The 20,374-nt window shown below is 53.9% G+C and overlaps 2 protein-coding genes and 1 long non-coding RNA gene across 3 annotated transcripts; all 3 read right to left on the reverse strand.

Moving 5' to 3' along the window:
* Window positions 1-1,121: 1,121 nt before the first annotated feature.
* On the reverse strand, window positions 1,122-3,247 carry ZC3H10 (zinc finger CCCH-type containing 10). Its single transcript, XM_068921467.1, has 2 exons — window positions 3,060-3,247; window positions 1,122-2,497 (listed from the first exon to the last, which is right to left on the reverse strand). The coding sequence occupies exon 2, from the start codon at window positions 2,451-2,453 to the stop codon at window positions 1,269-1,271; it is 1,185 nt and encodes a 394-aa protein (XP_068777568.1). The 5' UTR covers window positions 2,454-2,497; window positions 3,060-3,247; the 3' UTR covers window positions 1,122-1,268.
* A 248-nt stretch (window positions 3,248-3,495) lies between these two features.
* Window positions 3,496-4,654, reverse strand: LOC138062617 (uncharacterized). Its single transcript, XR_011136554.1, has 3 exons — window positions 4,512-4,654; window positions 4,038-4,060; window positions 3,496-3,710 (listed from the first exon to the last, which is right to left on the reverse strand). It is a non-coding gene; the product is annotated as an uncharacterized lncRNA (long non-coding RNA).
* Window positions 4,655-5,230: 576 nt separating this feature from the next.
* Window positions 5,231-20,093, reverse strand: PA2G4 (proliferation-associated 2G4). Its single transcript, XM_068921206.1, has 13 exons — window positions 19,821-20,093; window positions 16,820-16,948; window positions 16,071-16,176; window positions 15,794-15,863; window positions 14,492-14,584; window positions 13,141-13,204; window positions 11,416-11,494; window positions 10,208-10,286; window positions 9,749-9,882; window positions 8,996-9,090; window positions 8,351-8,478; window positions 7,536-7,589; window positions 5,231-7,194 (listed from the first exon to the last, which is right to left on the reverse strand). The coding sequence occupies exons 1-13, from the start codon at window positions 19,906-19,908 to the stop codon at window positions 7,129-7,131; spliced, it is 1,185 nt and encodes a 394-aa protein (XP_068777307.1). The 5' UTR covers window positions 19,909-20,093; the 3' UTR covers window positions 5,231-7,128.
* Window positions 20,094-20,374: the final 281 nt, after the last annotated feature.

A 20,374-nucleotide genomic window follows, 5' to 3' on the forward strand; every position in this document is an offset into this window, starting at 1 on the left:
TTCCTCTCTCCCACGCTGCTGCCGGCCGCGCTCCGGCTCTGACGCGCGTCCGGGAGGAGCCGGGGAGGGAGCGCTTCCCCGGGACGTCTGCCCCCGGAGCGCCTACAGAGACCCCGCGGCCACCAGCGCGCCGTGGGAGGCTGTACGGAGTTGGGTTCGTTTTTTTTAATAGTCGAAAACTTTACACTGTAATTGGAGAGCTAAAACTCTAGATTAGAAAGTTGGCCGTCCTCGGGGAGCGCTGCCCGCTGGCGCCGCCTCCCCGCGCGGGGCAGTCCAACGAGAAACCCACCCGGACGCGACGGTGCCAAAGCTACTCTAGGCCCGAGGGGCGCCTCAGTTCTGGGAAACAAAACCCCAAAGAGAAACGAGACCGCGCGAGGGGCTCCGCGGGGAAGGCCTCGCGGCAGCGGGCCGAGCCGGCGCCGAGCCTGCGGGCAGGGACGGCGAGGGAGGCCGGGCCGGCTCCGCGGGGCAGCCCACGGCCCCCGCCTCGGTACTGCCGACCCGCTCCGTCCCCAAAAACCCGGCTGGGAACGGCGGCCGCGCGGGAGGCTCAGCCCCTCCGCGCCCGAGGCCGACCCAGCCGCCGGCTCCCGAGCTCGGTGCGGGCAGCGCTGCGCCCGGTGCCGCGGGGAGCTGCTGCAGAGCCCGCGTCGTGGGGAGCCGGGCGAAAGCCCCCGCGGCTCCCCCGGCAAGACGGGGCGCCGCGGCGAGGGGGAAGGAGCCGCCGTCGTGCTCCGCCGGGGGCCGCCAGCTCAGCCCCGTCCCTCTTGGGGTCCCGGCGGGGCTCCGGCCGCGCCGCCGGCCGCTCTCTGGCGCGCGTCGTCGGTAAAACGATCCTCGCGTAGCAGGCGACAGAGCGAGGCCCCGGCGGAGGGCGGCAGGACAGCGGCGGAGGGGCGCGGGGACGCGCAAAGGCGACGAGGTTACTGCACCCTCCGACTCCCGCGCCGTTCACCCCTTCATCCCTGAACGTGCTGCCACGCGGCGGCTCACGTGGGGCTGCTGAGGGCTAACGGTAGCTCTAATCATTCGCCTGCAGGCTGGGAGAAACCTTCCTTCTCCCCTTCCTCCTCCGCCCGCCTCCCCCCAAGCGCAGAGATGAAATTTCCAAGGGTTTTCAGTTTCACATTTGGATTCAGTTCCAACTCGCCGCCTTCTCTTGCCCCCCGCGAGGGACAGAGCAAATCCAACCCAAGACGAGTCTCCCCGGGCGCGCGGGGCGGCGCCGGCCCACGGCGGCGTGCGGACGCCCCCGGGGAGCGTCAGTGCGGTATGGCCGTGATCCTCATACTCTGCGAGGCGATGGGGTACGTCACCATGGGGGTGGTGGCGTGGCTCATGGTGATCCCTCCCAGCGGCTGCGCCATGGACACGGCCACGGGAGCCACCGAAACGGCCACGGGAGCCATGGAAACCGGGGGAGCCATGCCCTGTGCAATGGTTTGAGCCAAAGCAGCCGAAAGCGGGGTGATTTCGGGGTTCATGGGGGGAGCTGCGTTGGCAGGGGGGGCTGCCTGGGCTCCAGCGGGAGCTACCAAATCCTGCTGGGACACAGGCCGGGGCTGGAGGGCCTGGCTGCTGAGCGTGGTGTGGGTCTGGGCAATGCTGTGGTTGTAGTTGGTGACGGTGCCCACAGTGGGTGCCAGAGTCTGCTCGGTGGCCGTGGCGGTGGAGCTGAGAGTCATGACTTTGGCCTGGTTTCGGAACTGGGCGTTCTGCTCCAGCAGCACCTCGTTCGTAGCCAGCAGGTTGTTGACCTGCTTCTTGAGATCCTCCACGCGCTTCCGCAGCATGATGTTCTCCTCCTCCAGCAGCCGGTACTCCACTGTCCGCGGGTTGGTGAAGCTGTACTCATAGGTCTCGAAGTGCAGCCCGTCCACCCGCCGCCGCTTCAGCACGGGGTCGTGGTCGTCGTAGCGGTCGGGGTCGTACATGGGGTCGTAGGGGTCGTAGCGGCGCACGGTGGTGGCGATGCCCTGGTCCCGGGCGGCGATGCCGCGCGCGTCGTACTCGTAATCCCGCTGCAGGTGCTGGAACTTGCACTTGGCTCCCCGCTGGCAGTCGCCCTTCAAGAAGTCCCTGCAGATGGGCACCTCCTCCTTGCTGTTGGGCAGGTCGGCAGGCGAGAGGCCCAGCCCGGCGGCCACCTTCTGGCGCAGGCGCGGGGGCAGCTCCCCCGTCTTCTTGTAGCAGTCCTCGTCCTCCTTGGTGCCGTGGATGAAGCGGCAGTTGAGGCGCACGCACTCCTTGTTCTGGAAGTCGTGGCAGAAGATGAACTCGTTCTTGCGGACGCCCAGGTTGGTCACCTCGTTGATGTCGGGGTGCCGGAAGCGGCAGCGCTTGCCTCGCTTGCACACGTTGCGCAGGAAGTCGCGGCAGATATCGTCCGAGTTGGCGCCCGCCTCATCGCTGCTGTTGCCGTTGTTGTAGTTGTCGCGATCGGGCATCTTCGCCGCCGCCGCGCCGCTGGGCCAAGCAGCCGCTCAGGGAACTGCCAGAGAGGGAGAGCAGGAATGAGCGGAGGGGGAAAGCGGCGCCCAAACCGCCAGCACCCGGGACTTCACGGCGGGCGAGGCGGGGAGCGCCGGCGCGGGAGCCGCAGGGACACCCGGCGCGACCGTCCCCGGCGGGGCCCGCGGGTTGGGGCCCGGCCCCCCCAGCACCCTGCTGTCGGGACCCCCCCACCCCCACCCCAGAGGGGGGGCCGCGGCACCGGCGGCGGCCCGGGAGGCACCGGGAGGGGGCGCGGGGCAGCCGCCGCCGCCGCCGGCCCCGGGCTCGGCCCTGCCCCGGCGCCCCGCGTCCGCCGGGCTCCCCGGCCCGTGGCGGCGAGGTCGCGGGGGAGCCGCCGGGAAGGCCCAGGTGGGAGTGGGGGGGGGGAGGGCCCAGGCGTCCGGGACCTCTGACCTCCGTGACGGCCCCACGTGGGCGGGGAGAGGGGGGAGCCGGCCGCCTCCTCCCCCCGCGGCGTGGCCATGGCAACCGGCGCGCGGGGCCCGCAGCCCCGGGGGCGGCGGCGGCGCTCGGCCCGGCCCCGGCGGCCTCTCACTCACCCGCTCCGCGGCCTCCTCCGGGTCCTCCAGCGCCAACAATGAGCGGCCCCTTCCGGCCGCCCTTCTGCGCCCGGCAGGAAGCTCTCTATGGTTCTTCCGGCGAGGGCACCGGAAGCAGCCGGCTCTTCCTCCCGGCGTGCTCCGCGCGCGGGCGCCTCGGCTCCCGTCGGCGGAGGGTCTCCCACCCGGGGAGAGGGGGGGCGGGGGGAAGGCGCTTGCATCACAGCGACGTCACGGCCGTGACGTCACACCCCTCAGCCACCACTCCCGCAAGCGGACACCTCCCTTCCCCACGGGGTCCTGCCCCACCGGGAGCCCCAGCAGCCCCCTCCCCGGGAGGGGGGAGCCCCCCACGGCCCCCCGGGGGCATCGCGCCCGGTCGCACCGGTTTTATCCCCCTCCGGACCCTCCCCGTCGCCGGAGAAACCACGCGAGCTGCCACCAAACCAGGCTTTATTTATGGTACAGGAGCTACGGACAGCTACCGAGGCGGGAACCAGTCCAAAACACCGGGGGGGGGGGGGTCGGGCCCCCCCGGCCGCGCCGGGCTCCCGCGCCCGCCGCTGCGCCGCGTCCCGGCGCTCCCCTGCTCCGCAGCGTCGAGGCGCCTACTTGGACCTCTGCCTCATCTTCCTTCTCTTGCGCTTCAGCCTGAGGAAGACAAGCGTGGCTCACCCACCGCCGCAGCCCCTGGGGAGGGGGCTCGCCGCCCTCCCGGCGAGGCTGCAAGCAGCAGCGGGGGGGGAAAAGGCGGCTCAGAGATGCGGCCGCCGCCGCCACCACCGCTCCGGCCGGTGGAAGCGCCTGCAGGACTCGGGGCGTCCTCAGCCCCTGGCGTGCCCAGAGGGTTCCCGGCCGGGCGGCAGCTCGCCCCGCTGCCCCCCCGGCAGCGAGAGGGGCTCCTCGGCCAGGGCTCCCAGCGGGCGAGCTGGGTTTCGGAGCGGAGGAGCGAGCGGGGGAGGCCGCGTCCTCACGTACCTGCGCATTCGCTTCTTTCGCCACTGGAGGAAGGAAAACAAGAGACAGGGACGGGGGTCAGCGCGGCAGCGGCCCCCGCGCCCCCCGCAGTAACGCGCCCCCGCACCGCCCGCCTCCTGCCGCTGAAGAATTTCCTCAGTTTTAACCAAAAAGCGAGAAGCCGAGGCCCAAATATAACAGACTCCAACGCGGCTCCCTAATCCCCCCCCACACCGGGATGCGGTCCCCGCTCCCGCATATAGCCCCCCCCGCCCCAAATACCCCCCTCCACGTCCCGCTGCACCCACGGACCCCCCAGCCCCCCGGTGGGCCCACGGACCCCCCCCGCTCCCGCCCGGCTCTCCCGGACACGACGCCGCCTCGCCACACGCAGCGCCGGGCCCAGCCGTGAATGGGGGGGGAGGGGAGGGGAGGCGCCATCGCGCCCCCTCCCCGCCTCCGGCCGCCCCCCCCGCGCCGCCATCCGCCGCTCACCTTGGCCCTCATGGCGGCGCGGAGGCGCCGCGCTCAATCCCCGCCGGCGGGCGGCGGCGCGGGCGGCGGATGGAGGCGGATGGAGGTGGCGGTCAACGGGCGGCCGTAAGATGGCGGCGGCGGCGACGGCCGAGAGAGAAGCCCGCGCCGCCCGCCGGGGCCTATTTATAGAGTAGCGCGGGGTGGGCGGGTACGTCACGGGGGAGGCCACGCCCCCTCCTCGCGCGAGGTACGACGGGAGCTGTAGTCCGCCCCTCCCCTCGGCATCACGGGAGATGTAGTCCGAGTTGGCTGCCATTTTGCACAGCCGCCCTGGGCAGGAGGCCCATGGGGCGCAGGGGCGCCATGGGGCAGAGGGGCGCCATGGGGCGCAGGGGCCCGAGGCCTCTCCCTGCCATGCCGCCCCCGCAGCCCCAAAACAGGTCTGCGCCCCCATCCGGGCCCTGGGAGAGGCCGCCCCACGAACCCACGCCGACCTCGCCGCCTTCCCCACGCGCGTCCCCAGGGCCACGGCCTCGCCGCAAACCCCGAGACGAGGGGACGGTTCAGGGCCACCGTGGAGGTCGCCTCCACGCGGCCGCCTCGTTTCTTCGTCCCATTCAGGGAACGAAACCAGGAAGGGGATCAAATCGTCGCGAGACGCGGCAGCCCCCGCCTGCCACCAGCGCACCGTGCGGCCCCCCCCAAACAGCAGACCCATTCTTCTGTCCAAACAGAGATGTCACTAGTCAATTTTATTTGGAAAAAAGTCAGTTACAGAGTCCTTCTTGGGAGTTTTCGCTTTTCAAAGTTTTTACAACTGAATTTTTGTTGCTTGTATCAAGAGGTACATTTTTTTTTTCTTAAAGTAAAAATAGAAAATTAAATAAACCTCCAGCAAGTCTTAGTGGTTTATAAATCTGTATTGTGGACTATGAGAAAGATTAGCACTGCCTTTCTTCTATAGAAGGCAATAGACAGTATATTGCTTATAAATGCTAAAATGTTCCTCTTTGGGAACAAGGTATCCTTTTTTCCCTTAAGTTCATGCTTAACATTTAGGAGCTGCCTAAACTAAACCACCAGTGAGTTGGGCAGGAGCCCTCCTGCCTCTGGCTTCAGTGTTTGATGGGTTGCTACCCAGCATCTCTATTCTTATCCACCTGCCCAAAAGCCCCGCAGAAGAGCTGGAAAGGTTAAAAAATAGGAGCAGAGTTTGCAGACAGAGATGGAAAAATTCAGAAAAAAAAATCACATTGTTTATTTTTTTTATTGACTTCAACTTTGGTAATATTTGCATCTTTTGAGTTTAGGTTTTAAAAGCCAGATGTTGGCAAGGAAGCACTTTGCCTGCAGAGAAGCACGGGAGCTGTCTGAAAAGGCGTTTTTAGAGGCAAAAGGTTTTCCCAAATTTAGCTACAGAATGTGTATGACCACAGACCTGGTCAGAGAATATCAGCAAAGAACGAACCCTCACGTTCAAATACATAAAATTCAATCTGCTTTTCTCTTAAAAACAAACAAAAAAAACAAAGAAAAGAAGAAAAAGAGACTTACTATCAAAGAGTGATACCCCTGGATGAATTCTAGTCCAAGTCCAGACTGCTGTAGCATTTCCCTAGTTTCTCTCGACAAAAAGAGGAGCATGTGCAAAGGAGATATTCTTTTGAGAGATCCAATGCACATAAAACAGTTGGAACATATTCAGGGGCCATGGAAACCAGCCACAGGGAAGAATAAAACTCCCCAGGACACCAGGGAATTTAAAAATACTGCCAAGCGGTGGGCACTACGCAGGGGTGGTCAGCTCGCCTGCCTCTCGCCCCTGAGCAGAGTTTGCGCACAGGGAATGCCGAGGTCAATAGTGTGCTTCCGTACAAGTTGGACTGTCAAAGACAAGCTTATCACAGCGGCATGTTAAAAAATAGAGCGTTTATACACAAACCAACGCAGAGACAGAACGCAGTAGACAGAACAGTCTACGGTCTCATAGGGGACATACAATCTGATATGATTTCTCCCAATTTTAAATGTACAATCTAGAGGCTAAAAGAAAGAGCGAGAAGTCTTCTGCTCCAAGATAAGAGTTACAGTGAGAGAACGTCTACGCAGACGGGGAGGAGCTGAGATAGCGCTGCGAGGCATATCACCTTACACCGTCCACGCGTACCATATCACTAAACACAGGTCACTTTTTCTCGGGCTTAATCAGCTGTTTGTTTGTTTGTTTTTTTTCCAAGAAAATCTGTAAAGGGAGAAATTAAAAAAAAAAAGGGAGGAGGAGGAAGAGGAAAGCAGGCAGCTCTCTACACTCCCTCTCTCACCAGGAACAGCTTAGTTGTTCACCTCTTTAACAAGTATGAGTAGTACAAAAGGTTAGAAAGAGTGGATATAGACTAGCTTTTACTCCTGATTTCATTTTTCTGCTTTCTTTTTTTAAGTAGTCTGAAGTGGCTGAGGGAATTCTCCCTCAATGGCAAAGTCAATAGGAGCTGGCTGTAGTCAGTGGGAAGTCCAGACTTTGTTGTTTGGTCGTAAGAGACAAACAGCGCTAGATTATTTTGTTTCTGTTTTGGGGGGGAAAAGGGGCGAGTGTGTGTGTGTGAATTGGGTGCTACATGGAGGGAGCTGGAGCTGTTCAGTCGCCAGCTTCGTTCTCTTCTGCTGTTTCTCCCGTGGTGGCGTTCTCTGCGTTCTTAGAGGCCTGTGGAGACAAACCCACGACGACTGTCAGAACAAGGAATCGCCCAGTAACACGGGCAAGGTGCAGGTGCAGATGCAGAGCACACAAGGCCACAATGCTGCCAGCAGGTTTGACAAAAGCCCACCCCAGAAACCTTTTTAGAAGGAAGGGAGGATGTCCCTTCTCACAAGACCACTGCTTCCTGAGCCAGAGCAGCGTCAGGATATTCTTTAAATGTTGTACTGAGATGGGCTGGGAGGAGAGCCCAAAACGTGACCACGCAAGTCCTGGATAAAGTTTGGGCATTGCTGACTGCCAGATATAATGTGCCTTTAATCCCCACAAGAGTGTGGCTAAATTACCTTCTTTTTCTTCTTTTTCTGGGTCTTCCGGCTTGCAGAACTTTGTAGAAGTGCCTGGAGACAGGAAGGAAACATAAGAAGCTAGAAAGCCGCCTTCTTGTTTTAATAGAAGGTAAACGGATATGCCTTTAAAGCAAAACATGCGTTGCCAACCACTGCAGGAATGGCGGTAAATCCTAACGCGCGTAGTGATAGATGGGGAATGCCCCAGCCTCGCACTTTGCTGAGGTATGAGGCCTTGGGGCCAGCTGTTGAGATTTCTCAACTACTTGTAGAAAAAGGCTGGGTATCCTTGTCAAGCAGCTAAAGCTTGTGTCCAATGCAGGAAATAAGGGCCCGTCCTGGTCTAAAGCACATTCTTGCTCATGCCGCAGACTGCAGCACTGCAGGGTCGTGAACTGCTGATGTGGGCCGAGCACTACTGCCGCTTTCTTGTGCGTGAAAATAACCTGTCCGCAAACAGCTGCCGCTGCTTCCCCTTTGCCTTCAGAACTGTTTGCCATGGACCTGTCCAGCTTTTTGAATACCTGCACCCTCCTTATCACAAATCCCACCTGAGATCATCCCCACCCTGGACCAGAGGCTTGCTTTGCAGCATCTTACTCAAAGCTTTTGTTCCTGCTCTGAGCCGCTCGGATGAGAACAGACTAGGAGCGGCTGACCTTCCCCTTTTAAAGCTCACGCCTCATACTGCTTTCGAGCACAACCTTCCAGATCATGCTTCCCACTTTCACCCCAAGGGGTGCAAAGACAATGACCCATCTGATATGCTACTTTTTTTTCCTTTTTTCTTTTTTCTTTTTTTTTAAACCAACCTTCAGTTCTCCATCTTGCACCTCAAACTCCGACTTGTAGAGCTCTGGCTCAAAGGGGCCACTGGTTATCCTCATAGGACCGTTGGGCATTAAAAGCACTGTGAATTTGAACTGTGCAACAAACTCTCCTGCAAAGCAGAAACTGATGTTACTACACCATAGCCCTGCCCTGACATATCTCATCCATTAGATACTTGGGCAGATGTTTCCAACCAGAAGTTGCTTCAATTCCCATGCCATTTCCATAACATCACCGCTACAAATCATCACGCAGAAACTTCTTAAAACCCACCCTGACCAGGGCAAAATGACTCCCTAAGTGCCATCCTCCAAAGCCTCTCCAGCCTACTCTGTAAGCAAACCAGAGCGCTTCACCCTAAGTTTCTCCTCCTGCCCAGGAAATTACTCTGTGAACACTTTCATCTCATCACTGGAATGATTCCCAAATAAGATTCAGAAGCCAATGGGTAGAGAGTTTCTTGGAGGACAAGTCTCATGGTCCTTGAAGCAAATTTGAAGTGCATCTCTGGACATTCATACAATGACAGTGAGCACTGGTCTTAGCAGAATCCCAAAGTGACTGTCAGTTGTCTGCTAAGCACACTTCCACATCTGGTTCTCAACCCTCCCATGGCCAGCACTCACCTTCTTTTTCGTAGAGGACATTGAAAGGCTGGAGCAGCTCGTGTTTGGCGCATTCTACAACCCCCATCCTGGCCTTTTTCTCATCCTCAAATGCCCTGCGGAGGAGAAAGTTAAAGCTGAGCTCAAGCCCTTTTCTAGAGCCCATCTACTGGATAGCATCCTGCAGATTTCTCAATTGCCGCTGCGGTTAGGCTAAAGATTTTTCACTTTTGTCCCCCTCACCCCTGGCTGTACTGTTTTGCAGTGACACAGCAGACTGCCAGAGCAGGCAACTGTTCTGTAAACATTAAAGCTAGGTGAACTATCACCTTCAGAGAGTGGAAAAAGGCAAGTGGGTTTACGGATAAAAAAGGCCTGTCAACAAAGCAATGTTTCTTTACTGTGCGAGTACATCAGATGCAAAAATTCACTGGAACTGCCTACCTCTTTACGCTGCACCCTGACATTGCTTTCACTCCTCTCCTTCCTTTTATTTTAGCCACAATTTCAGGTTCCCCACATGCCACGCAAGGCACAGGAGATTCTCTGATCCTCAGACTCTGCCTGGGAATCCTGCTTAAGCCTGTAACATGCTTTCCCCACCCATTCTCCTAGGTTCAAATACAGCAAATCCCAACATAAAGCAGAAAAGGCTGCCTCCACCTCTGTGACAGGACAGCAAAGCAAGTCAGTTTTGCTGTCAGCACGGTCTGTAAGCTCAGGCAAAGCACCCAGCTCTGAACACGTGGGGAGATCATGAAGAAGAGCAGATACCTGAGAGTAAATGGCATAGTATCAAAGCGCCTCTCCACCTCACTGAAAAAGGCACGGGAGGTTTTCATCTTCAAGCCGTACTGTTTGGAGGGGTCCCTTTTGTAAATTGTAGTTCTCTGTCCAGCATCCTTTGCCTAAAAACGCAAATAAGGCTGAGACACAAGAAAAGCAGCACAGCACCTCGTGTCTCAGCCAGATTAGCCGATTGTGTTCACAACAGTGTGCTAGAACATTCACATCTGCAATGCACTTTCTGTACTCTGAGCCCATAAAAGTTACCTTAGCTTTTCAGATGGAGAAAGCTACACCCAAAAAGAGGCAGCAAGACCCATGCAACAGCTGGGATTGGCACCCACAAAGATCCGCCCGTTAGCACCATTAACTGCTGATGACTATTTTGAAACATGTCCACCTTGACCACGTGCAGAGTAACAGCAGGCCAAGAAGCACAGCGCTCACCTTTCCCTCTCCAGTGCTGACAAGAACATCAACAGCGTAAACTTCATGGACCTCAAATTCTGCTTTTTCGTGGTCCTTCCTGGATGAAAAAAGTTTGGTGAGTCAAAGAATTGTAAACAGAGAAGATAAAACCTTCTACATAGCCACTGATACCTTAAGCAAGCCCACAGTGGAGTTAGCCACAGAAGTCTACAAGCACGCATACAGTGCTCTACAAAGTGACCAGGTCCCTGACCAGAAGAGCACAAGCTGGCACAGAAGATACAGAAGTTGAAGATTTATATGCCAGGCATTAGAGCAGATCAGTGACAGGCTGGTAGGAGAAAAACAATCACAAGCCAGCGTTCTTCCTGCCCATGACAAGTAGCTCCATCCACAATAAAGGCCAAAAGGTCTCTCTCACGTTCAGCACCTGCTCTTTGAATTTGTGGTCACGTCCTAGGCAGGCCAAGAGCCCCGTTACGCCTGGTACAATACAAGAGAACGTCACTATGTCTCAGACGTTATAATCAAAGCGCTGGCTTTAAAGCCACTGAGCTCTAGATACTCAGCTTGAGACCCAGCGCTGACTGCATCCCTGAGGGAGAGGGGCTGCTGGAACAGAATGGAACGACATATCCAGCTCATTAGTTCAAAATCATCCTGAGATGCTATTGACAGCGATCACCACCCAGTGGGCTCCTGGCAGCTTCTGTGAGACAAATGATAGGCCTTGGCACAGTTCCTGGTGAATTAGCATCCACTGCTACAACTAGCAACAATTGGTTATTTTGCTGACAGCCTCCCAGGCCACAGACTGTAATTTAGTGATGGAGACTCCTTCAAGAAACTGGACAGAAACCAAGAATATTCACAGGTGCCAGTGAGGAGTTCAGATGTCAGGGACTTTCAGCCTTTCTTTCTCAGAGCAAGCCTTAAACGCAGAACCAAAATACACATCCACATAGAATGGACAAAAAGATATGGGGCTACCAATCTGCCACACTGGGTCAGACCAGACTTCAGGAAAGAGGTCACGAGGAGGGCAATCTTTCCCCTAGTTAAATTCTCCTATTGCAGTGACAGTCAGACACTACATGCAAACATACCTGTTACATCCCCCACTTGATATCACAGCCAAAGAAGTGAGAAACAGGACCATCGTTCTGGATCTAGTCACACCCCTCCCAAATGCTGTTGAAAGAAGCAACCCTAGAGATGATGCTCACTTTTGCTGGTCTGTAGGGTTCTGGATGATTGTTTTCTCTCCATCGATCACATGCTGTTTCAGCTGGTGTGACAGCATCCCTGCCGTGATAAGAGAATCCATTAACACCTCTGAGTTGCAAACCTGCTACATAGTGACTTGCATTATTAACACTCCAGGGCCCAGGATTTCAGCCTTCAGCTAGAGCGAAAACAGTAAAGCAAACTGTCTTTGGTGTTAGCACTTCTCTAACTTCCTTCAGTCATAGATTTCCAAGCGCATTAGCAATGATACTGAACTTCCTCAGGCCCACTCTGACTTCAGCAACTGCTTCCTCTCCAAAGAGGAGGAGGTAGAAGTACTGCCACTTCTCAATAAAGCTCTCTAACCACACCAGTAGGTTGTAATGGATTGGAGATGAACTCACAAGTATGTAACAAACACCTTCTACTTGCACAGCACAGGCTTTATGTTAACTCATGCTTAAAGTTTTTTTTTTTTTTGGCTGCTTTTATCCTCTGGAACCTCAGAGATTGCTGGAGTCCTTAAGCCATGCATTTGGGTGTCTCTAGGGATGTCAAACGTCAAGTTAACGGAAACTTTTAGTTCTTCCTGCAGTGCCTAGTCTGTATTCTGTATAGCACTCAAAACATATTTTGGGGGCTTTGCGGTTCACCTTCAAATTCAAGTCTAGGAAGAGAAACATGCAGCCATTCCTGTTCTGCTTCCCAAGCCACCAGTCCCAGCAAGAAAGGTCACATGTCTCCATTCAGGAAGGATGGCTGCTGCTGGCGGGAAAGGAAAGCCAAACTCCAGCAGCCAACAGCTCCGTTTGTTTTCATGAACTGGGTCCTTATGCTGCTGCCAGTGCCTAGATAATTATGGCACTTGACTGTTTCCAAAACAGTGGCTGCTTAAACTCCCTTGACAGTGTGAGCAGCCGCCTCCTCACTGCAGCTGATGCTGTGTTTTTTCACAGAGAAAGGAGTAAAGCATTGAGAAGACCCACAAAGCCATCCCACACAAGGACTAGGGAGCTGATGTTCCAGGCCTGGGCTAAAGCAAGCAAAGAGAGCAAGCCAGCTTTACAGCGTTTCAGCAAATTTAACTAATAGCGGACCAATTTAATTGTGGCCAAAAGAACTATTTGACAGGGACGTCACCAACTATGAAAAAAGCAACTGCATAAATCAAGAGTCAAACAAAGCTCTCACGCCACCTTTCAAACAAGAATCCAGGGGTCTCGTTTCTATCAGAAGCTATCCCAGTGCCTTCCTACCCTCCTGCTATCAACACTATCAAGAAAACGTGAATCAGTTTCTGGTAAGGAAGGCAATTAAATACCCTGCGCGTCTAAAGCATCTTTTAGCAAAGGCCCCTGCATTACTAGCAAGCTCTTTTATATTTTTTCTAAAGGGGTTTTAACTACAAGTGGCCAAGCATGAAGCAAAGAACCAAGCAATTTGTCCCAGGTCAACAGGAAGTCCACAAGTCAGGATACTACCTCCTAGCCAACAAAGTCCAAATCTATTGTTATTGCATTAATGCATTTTTGAAAATCAAAAAACAACAGAAGAGTCTAGAGAGCTTTGAAGGGAAGTTTTAGGAAAGGCTGCTGCATTTAAAGGTGGAGCGTCTAGGACTCAGAGCCATTAAATGCTCTCCATAATTTGAACAGGGGAGGTTAGGATTTAGTGTGTAATTAGAACATTTGCTACCTCTGAATCAGCTACTCTCAAGTTCTTACCTTCAATTGGCGTGCAGTGAAACGAGTGGGCTATTTTGTTCCAAGCGTCTGTCACTTGCGTGTTCTAGATGAAGAACACATGAAAACACATTAAGGATATAAAATTCAAGCCAGAAGCATGATAGCTTTTCAACTTGACGCTGTTCTGTGATAAAACCAGCAGGCTTTCTAACTGAGCGGTGCTCTAACACCTCCAAAAAAGGAGAAACAGTGTCAGCCTTTCATTTTTAACCCTATATCAACGCAAATGACACGTATCATGAGGTTAACTCAGCTCTCCTGCATTGCACCCAGTGCCTTATCAGAGGCCATCTTTCTTTAGAAGATTACACTAGAAACTAAGAGCAACACAAGTATGTTTGGAATAGTAACACAGTGACAAAGGAGAACACCTACGACTGTTTAGGAGTCTGAGCACCAGACAAGGGAGAAACGCAAGTGGGAGATTTAAGGGAGTACAGTTAGGAGGATCCAGAGGAAAGTCTGAAGCGACTGCCAAGAAGTGCTTTGCAACGGACAGATACTGAAGTATGTAGTGGACATCCAGGCTTTGCAAGAGGGAAGACCAGATTTTACCCAGGGTTGTTGCCATTGTTAACTCGCAAACGCGGTGCTTTCAGTTGAGCTTTCCTTTTCTCTTGATGACAGGAGGCCCCTACAAGTGAAACACCTCTACAGACTGGTCCATCAGAGCCAAACAGACAACTGGCCCCATTATGTCTTGTTCTTATCGACCTTGTCCAGCAGGTCCCCAGTCTGGATGCGTGGCAGGATGCCGACAGTGAATGAGTTCTAGGGATGCAGGAAAATGTGCCATTCGTTTCACAAATAGGTGTAACAGCAAGTACTGCAGGCCCCGCTGCCTTCTGGGTCTTTTGCCAACTGAATCTAAAGCTGAGAAGTCAGCCACAACTTTGCTAGCAAGGCTCACCTGCTCCTTCCTGAATGGGATTGGAATCATATCATAAAGACGCTGTGACTCCCAACATTTAAAATTTTCTGTGCGTGCCCAGCTGTTTTCAGAGAGGAAGGAACCAGCAAGTGGAAGCACCAAGGCCTCTCTGTGAAGCCAACTTTACATAAGCAAGAGCTTAGATATTGCTGGCAAGCCAGAACTGCTGACAGGAAGAATCACCGCCACCTGCCCCAGTGGTCCGGCGCTCACCCCAGAAGTGGCTCAGCTGCCTGCAGGCAGCTGCTTCCAGATTCCCCACATAGCTAACAGTTCTTCCCAGGCAAGGTCATAGGCTTTTATTTCTACACATGAAGTGACCACGTGGCAAATTCAGTGTCTGTATTGGAGCTTCGCGACTTGTACCTAACTACACATTCGCAAATATCAGCCACTCACCTGGTTTCCAGGCTTTACCAAGCGCAGAGCAGCTTCAGCACAGAGATGAGCTGCCTTGATGACATCAGCTTTACGACCTGACACAGGGTTTTCCTGAAAGAACAGGAAAATAAAGGCTCTTTAAGATGCATGCCTTTCCCAGCTATTAGTAAGAACACTGTTCTGACTCCATCTAGAGATGGAGATAATCCATCTACCTGATTACTCTCCCACTGAGTGGGAAATCTAGATCAAAGGTGGAAGGACTTTGGGCTTCACAGCTCTGTCATTGGGCTCTGCTAAAAGAGCAGATGAGTACCAGCTACAACCAAATAAGTTCTGCCTTATGAGTTTCAACAGAAAAATCCCTGTACAAGCCCATCACTGTCAAAGACTGAAAATAGAACTAGACTCTTGTGTAGCCAGAAATACGGACTGGAGAGATTTCAACAGACTTCAATTTTTGTTCTCATCTTCTCCCCATCAAGTTATTCTTATGCAGCCACAGGAGAAAAGACGTTCCCAAGACCACAGCTGCCATCATCCTCCCAAGACTGAAACTTTATTCTAAACTTACGTGACAACTTTACACACATCTTATAACAGTAATTCCTGCAGCCAGTCTCATAAACGCAGCTTAATGTCACTTCCAAAAAATGACTTGACTGAATGGCTGGAGCACTAACCACCCATGCCATGGTGGGGTCCTCACAGATGCCTGCCAGGGGCTGCATGCTGCCCTGGATGAATAAAGCCACTTGCAAGTCTGTACCTGGCATATTCAGACAGAAAAAGCAGGCAGCAGAGACTAGATTTTGGGGCCAAGGAACAAGTCATCCCTGAACTCGGGGCTGCAAAGCTGAGGGCAGTGAGTCCCTGCAGCAGCGCAGCGTGCTTGGCTCCGCGTGCCTCGGCCAGCAGAGGGGGCAGCAAAACCAGTCTGCCCAGTCCGTCCCAGAGCCCAAGCCTCACCTCCATTTGCACAACAGGTACTAAATGCAAATAACTCACTGCAGCTCAACTTGCACTTGGTTTGTCTCAAACCATTTGTAACCTTGCAAAATTGTACATGTTGAAACAGTGCGTCATCTCGCGTTTTCCAGATGACTGAATAATTTTCAAAAAACCAGACCGTTTTCTTCCCGACACTGTTGTGACACCAGAGCTCAGGAGCCTTTGCAAAACTAAACAGAAACTTCTGTGACGCTCTACACTGCAGCCTTTGGGAACTAGCTTTTTGGGAACATCAGCTTTCTAATATCGCCCTCAGATTGCACTGAACGCAGCAGCTGTAAGACATACACCATTCCTTCAAAAACCTACCTTTGATGCATCTATGACAAAACTGTGTGCTACGTTCGCTATAAAACCATCAACGTGGACTCCCAAGTCACTGCAACACAAAGAGTTAATTACAGGTGAGGCCTCACAACGCAGGAAACTTGTGCGACTTCTAAAAGTATTAGCAGAGTCTCAGGCATGTTTCAAACGCTTTACTAATTAGCCAAGCCAAGGAAGGATTTAACACACCAAGTAGTATTAACGAGCGAAGCCCAGATGCTGACAGTAAATTCATGAGAAATATAACTAAGATGCTTACATTTTGACCAAGTCTCCGTCTTTGAGGATGTAATCTTGGTCACTCTTCAAGGGGGAGAAGTGACAGACACAGTTATTTACCGATATACTCGTTGGGAAGGCAATACCTATAAAGGGAAAAAGAAATATTCCATAAGTCTAGCAATCTCACACGCTGCACAGGCACAGACAGCAGCCCTGCCACTGTGGTTTGTCACTTAGGTTTTAGTCGTTTAAGCATCGTAAAACACTCCATCCATTACCTAAGGCTCTAGCCAAAAAGCCATAAGGAATCTAGCTTGCGGCAAGCTCCTACACTGGCCTTCTTTTTGTCCAGACAACCATCAAAACAAATACATCCAAGGCAGTAAGACACTTGCAAAAGGGACCTCAATTCTCCAGAACACAAATCACGGCGCTTTCAGTGACACACTCAAGTGTCACACAATTTCCATGGCAACTACAGACCAACTATAACCATATAGCAGGTCTTCCTGAAGAGAGGACGTTGTCCAAAGTAAGTCTCATTTCAATGTGAATGATTGGGTAAATCAAAATGGGAAGCTCAAGCTTATCAGTGATGCTTATGAACAGGGCAAGCAGGACGATTTGGATCAAAACTGGTTTTCTAGGAATGGTGAAGTATTTCTTACGCTAATTAGAGCAGAACTGTGCTTTCCATGCTGCTACTCATTCATGCCAGCCACCAAACAACACAACAGGACAAAAAATATCCTCATATTGAAAAAGTTTCTTTGGAACAGGCCTCACCTTTTTTCATTTCTTTTTCCTTCTTGAAAATTTTGCCAGTCTCTTCCATGATCATGGCATCTCCCTTTTCACACAAGCAGAGAACTGATGCTCCAGAGTTTGCTGCTTCAACCACTGCACGCAGGACCCCTTAATTCAAACAAAAAGCTGTTGAAGTACGTTCACCATAAACAGCCTTAAAACTAACAGCAACCCTCATCACACAGCCCCACGGTGAAAAAAGAAATATATCCATCTGTTTTCTAAAAAGGGACAAGACTGTTAGCTCAGCTTTTCACCAAGGACATAAGAGAAATCCCATTGTAATTTTTCGTTTTAAGAACTGACTTTCCGGGAACACTTTCACAGAAAACATGAGCAAGCAAACATACATTGGGATTTGCACAGGTGAAGTGCAGCAGTTTCAGACACCCATCTATACGCTCGCAGGTCTCTTAAACAAAGAGGCCAAGCAGAAACATCACTCTCCCACATTCTTTCCAGAGAAGTCAGAGCTTCAGAAACAGGTTTGAAAATTACTTGGGAGACAAAATACACAGCACATCAAAAGAGCAGGGGGCACTGTTGTGGACGTGTAGGACTATAACGTACAGATCAACAGAAAGACTTTGCTTGGCTCAAGAGCTGGCACCAGCACAGAACTAGCACAGCAAAGCCAGTTACATTAGCCTCTTTGCAGGAGCACGTTTTAAAGGTAACCCACGCTCCTCCTCTCAGTCACGAAGGCCAGGCAACACAAGCAGCTTACAGCATGCTTTCTGCCATCAGGAGCTTTACGTGCCTTGCTCCGCACTGGAGGTTAAAGAAAGCTTTGCTGCCTGTTTCCTGAATGTTGCTTGCATCTACTTTTGGACGTATTCTAGCTTTGTGCCTAGGAGTCTCATCAGCATTTTGATTACACCATAGCAGACAGCGTGCCTTATAGTATAAATGGGTAAAGGAATGTAAAAGCCACGGCTCGCGTTGAAATCCTGCAGGCTCACATTCATAAACACATTGCGATGGTATTCTAGGAGTAGCAGCCACGAAGGCCCAGGAGCTGCTGGAGCAAGCCACATACGTCTTGACTGCCTTTCTACCAGTCAGCAGGCCAGGAGCCAAGGCACTGCCTCTGTCACCGGCTGACTAGCTGCTATTCCCCTCTCTTCTTCCTCTATCAAACTGGATACAAGTCTTAAAGCTTATCCTCTAAAATGTTTTGGGATCCAGGGATAAAAGGTACACATGCAGTTTCTCCTCGCTCTGTGAGCGCACTGTTTTTACAAGAGGCTGTTTTGGAAGTGTCTCTATTTGCTGGGAGTTTCTGTTACCGATAGTGTGTGCTCTAGGTACTACAGCAATAAATACTTCTGAAGTGCTTAAGACATTTACAAGCAGATGGTTTTTCATAGTTTCTTTGACATAGAGTAAAAACCAAAAATCTTTCACCTGCATGATTGAATTCAATTTCAAATGACTTCAAGCAGTCATCTTTCCATGCGTCATAGATGGTTATGAATTCGGAATATTTTACAGTACAGATAAAACTGTGATAAAAAAGACATTTAGTGGATAGCAGGACACAGAGTTGAAAATAGAAAACGTCAAAACAAACACAGCAGAAAGATAAATGGAGAGCCGTGTTCATCAGAGCATTAGAATGAAACCAAAAAGCAGAGAGTGTAACAGCACTGACCAAGGAACATCTCTTAATTGTATTCTGTCCTTCCACAGGGCTTCATTTAGGAATTAAAAGCACTTTATGTCATTAAAGGCACGTCACACTGACAAGTACCCAAGACATTTTGAACTGGAAAGCCTTTTTGTCACAGTTCTGGATTTGATGTTCCCAAACACAGTCACAACACTACCAAGAGAGAAATGCTGCGATCAATCCACTTTTCCTCTCCGGGAACGGGGGTGTCCCCTCCGTGTAGCTAAACCTGTGGCATAACCTCTCTGCACCTTGCTGTTACATCCGGTTTGCCAAACAGCCAGTGAAAAACCAAAGAACCGACCTTCCTTCCCCAAGGGGGGGAACCTTTCCCCCCCGCCCCAGAGCAAAAAGGTATAGGGCCAGGAAAACACCAGCTAGCAACCCTTGTACCAACTAAAACATTACTGCAGCTTTCAAAAACCACGTCTTTCTCTGGAGCTGCATCCCAAGTTACTATGAAGAGCGATGACTTAAAAAGAAGCATTGGAGTCAGCAACAATTAGTGCGGCGTATACCACTACTGAAGCTGCTCCTGGAGCGGCGGGGACCTCATAAAACCGGTCCAGTTAGCTCTTTAAAACAGCTGTCACTTTTCTCGAGGGGGTTAACTAACCACCCTTAATGATACAGCAAAAACAAACGCTTAAAACAAAAACTAAAAAAGGGGAGGGGGGGGTGTTGGAATAACGCGAGGCGACCGAAGTTTGCAACACGCATAACACGTCTGACGAGCCCACGCCGAGCCCCCGCGCCCGGCTTGAGGCGGCTGCAGGCCCAGGAGCCGGCGGAAGAAAGGCGTTGAAGCCGCCGGCTTTTGGGTAAAAATAATAATAATAATAAAAAAGATGGGGGGGTGAAAGCGGCGGTGCGGCTTCCCGGGGACGTTGGCACAAAAGAAAGGATTTTTTTTTTTAAAAAAGGGGGCAGCCCCGACGTGGGGGGTGTGGGGGGGGGCAGGATGCGGGCAGCGGCGGCGCCGGCCCCACATGGCCGGGCCACGCGCCCGGCTGGCGGCGGGAGGGCGGGCGAGGCCGAGGGGCGCCGGGCCCGGCCCGGTCGCCGCCGCCGCACGTGGGGCGGGGAGGCCACGTGCGGGAGCGGCCGCCGCGTGGGCACCGGAGTGGGGGGGGGGGGCCTTCCTGGGCCGCCCCCCCCCCGCCGCTGTGGGTGGGTGTGTGTTGGGGGGGGGGTGTTAGGCCTCGCCGCCCACCCCGGGCCCCGGTGCATCCTCCCCCGCCTCCCGCCGCCACCGGGCAGGCCCGCCCCCCCCGCCCGCCCGCCTCACCGGCCGCGGCCCGCACTCACGGTTGGCGATGTCCCCCCCCATCTTGTACTTGGTCACCACCAGGTCCTCGGCGATGGTGAGCTCGGCCGCCTCCTCCTCGCCCGACATGGTCGGAGCCGCCTAGGCCCGGCCGCCGCCGCCGCCGCCCCCCTCCTCCTCCTCCTCCTCCTCCCTCCCGGCCGCCGCCGCCGCCGCCGCCGCCGCGCTGAGGAGACCCCGGGGAGCGCGAGCGAGAGAGCGCGAGCAGGGCAGGAGCGCGGGCTCCGCGCGGGGCACGCTGGGAAGCCGAGTCCCCGCCCCCCTCCCGCGCCGCCGCCGCCGCCGCCCGCGACTACAGCTCCCGGCGGGCCCCGCGCCCGCGCCCGCGCCGACTACAGCTCCCGGCGGGCCCCGCGGCTCTCTCGCGAGAGCGAGTGGGGAGGAGGCGGGGCGGCGCGGCCGGAAGTGGCGCGGAGGGCATTCTGGGAAGTGTAGTCTGGGGGGTGGCGGGTGGGAGGGCAGGGCGCCCCCCTGCGGTGTGGGGGGGGTTGTGGGGGGGAGTAGCGGAAGCCCCCCCCCCCCCCCCCGGCACGGC

The sequence above is a fragment of the Struthio camelus genome, chromosome 28 (genome assembly GCF_040807025.1).
Source record: "Struthio camelus isolate bStrCam1 chromosome 28, bStrCam1.hap1, whole genome shotgun sequence".
Lineage (NCBI taxonomy): Eukaryota > Metazoa > Chordata > Aves > Struthioniformes > Struthionidae > Struthio > Struthio camelus.

Excerpts from the sequence above, each read along its gene's own strand:
- ZC3H10 (XM_068921467.1), bottom strand. The coding sequence starts at position 2,453 with ATGCCCGATCGCGACAACTACAACAACGGCAACAGCAGCGATGAGGCG.
- PA2G4 (XM_068921206.1), bottom strand. The coding sequence starts at position 19,908 with ATGTCGGGCGAGGAGGAGGCGGCCGAGCTCACCATCGCCGAGGACCTG. Across the intron at positions 14,585-15,793 it reads TTGTCATAGATGCATCAAAG|GAAAACCCTGTGTCAGGTCG; the intron begins GTAGGTTTTTGA and ends CTGTTCTTTCAG. Across the intron at positions 11,495-13,140 it reads TCACTGCACGCCAATTGAAG|GGATGCTGTCACACCAGCTG; the intron begins GTAAGAACTTGA and ends TTATCACGGCAG.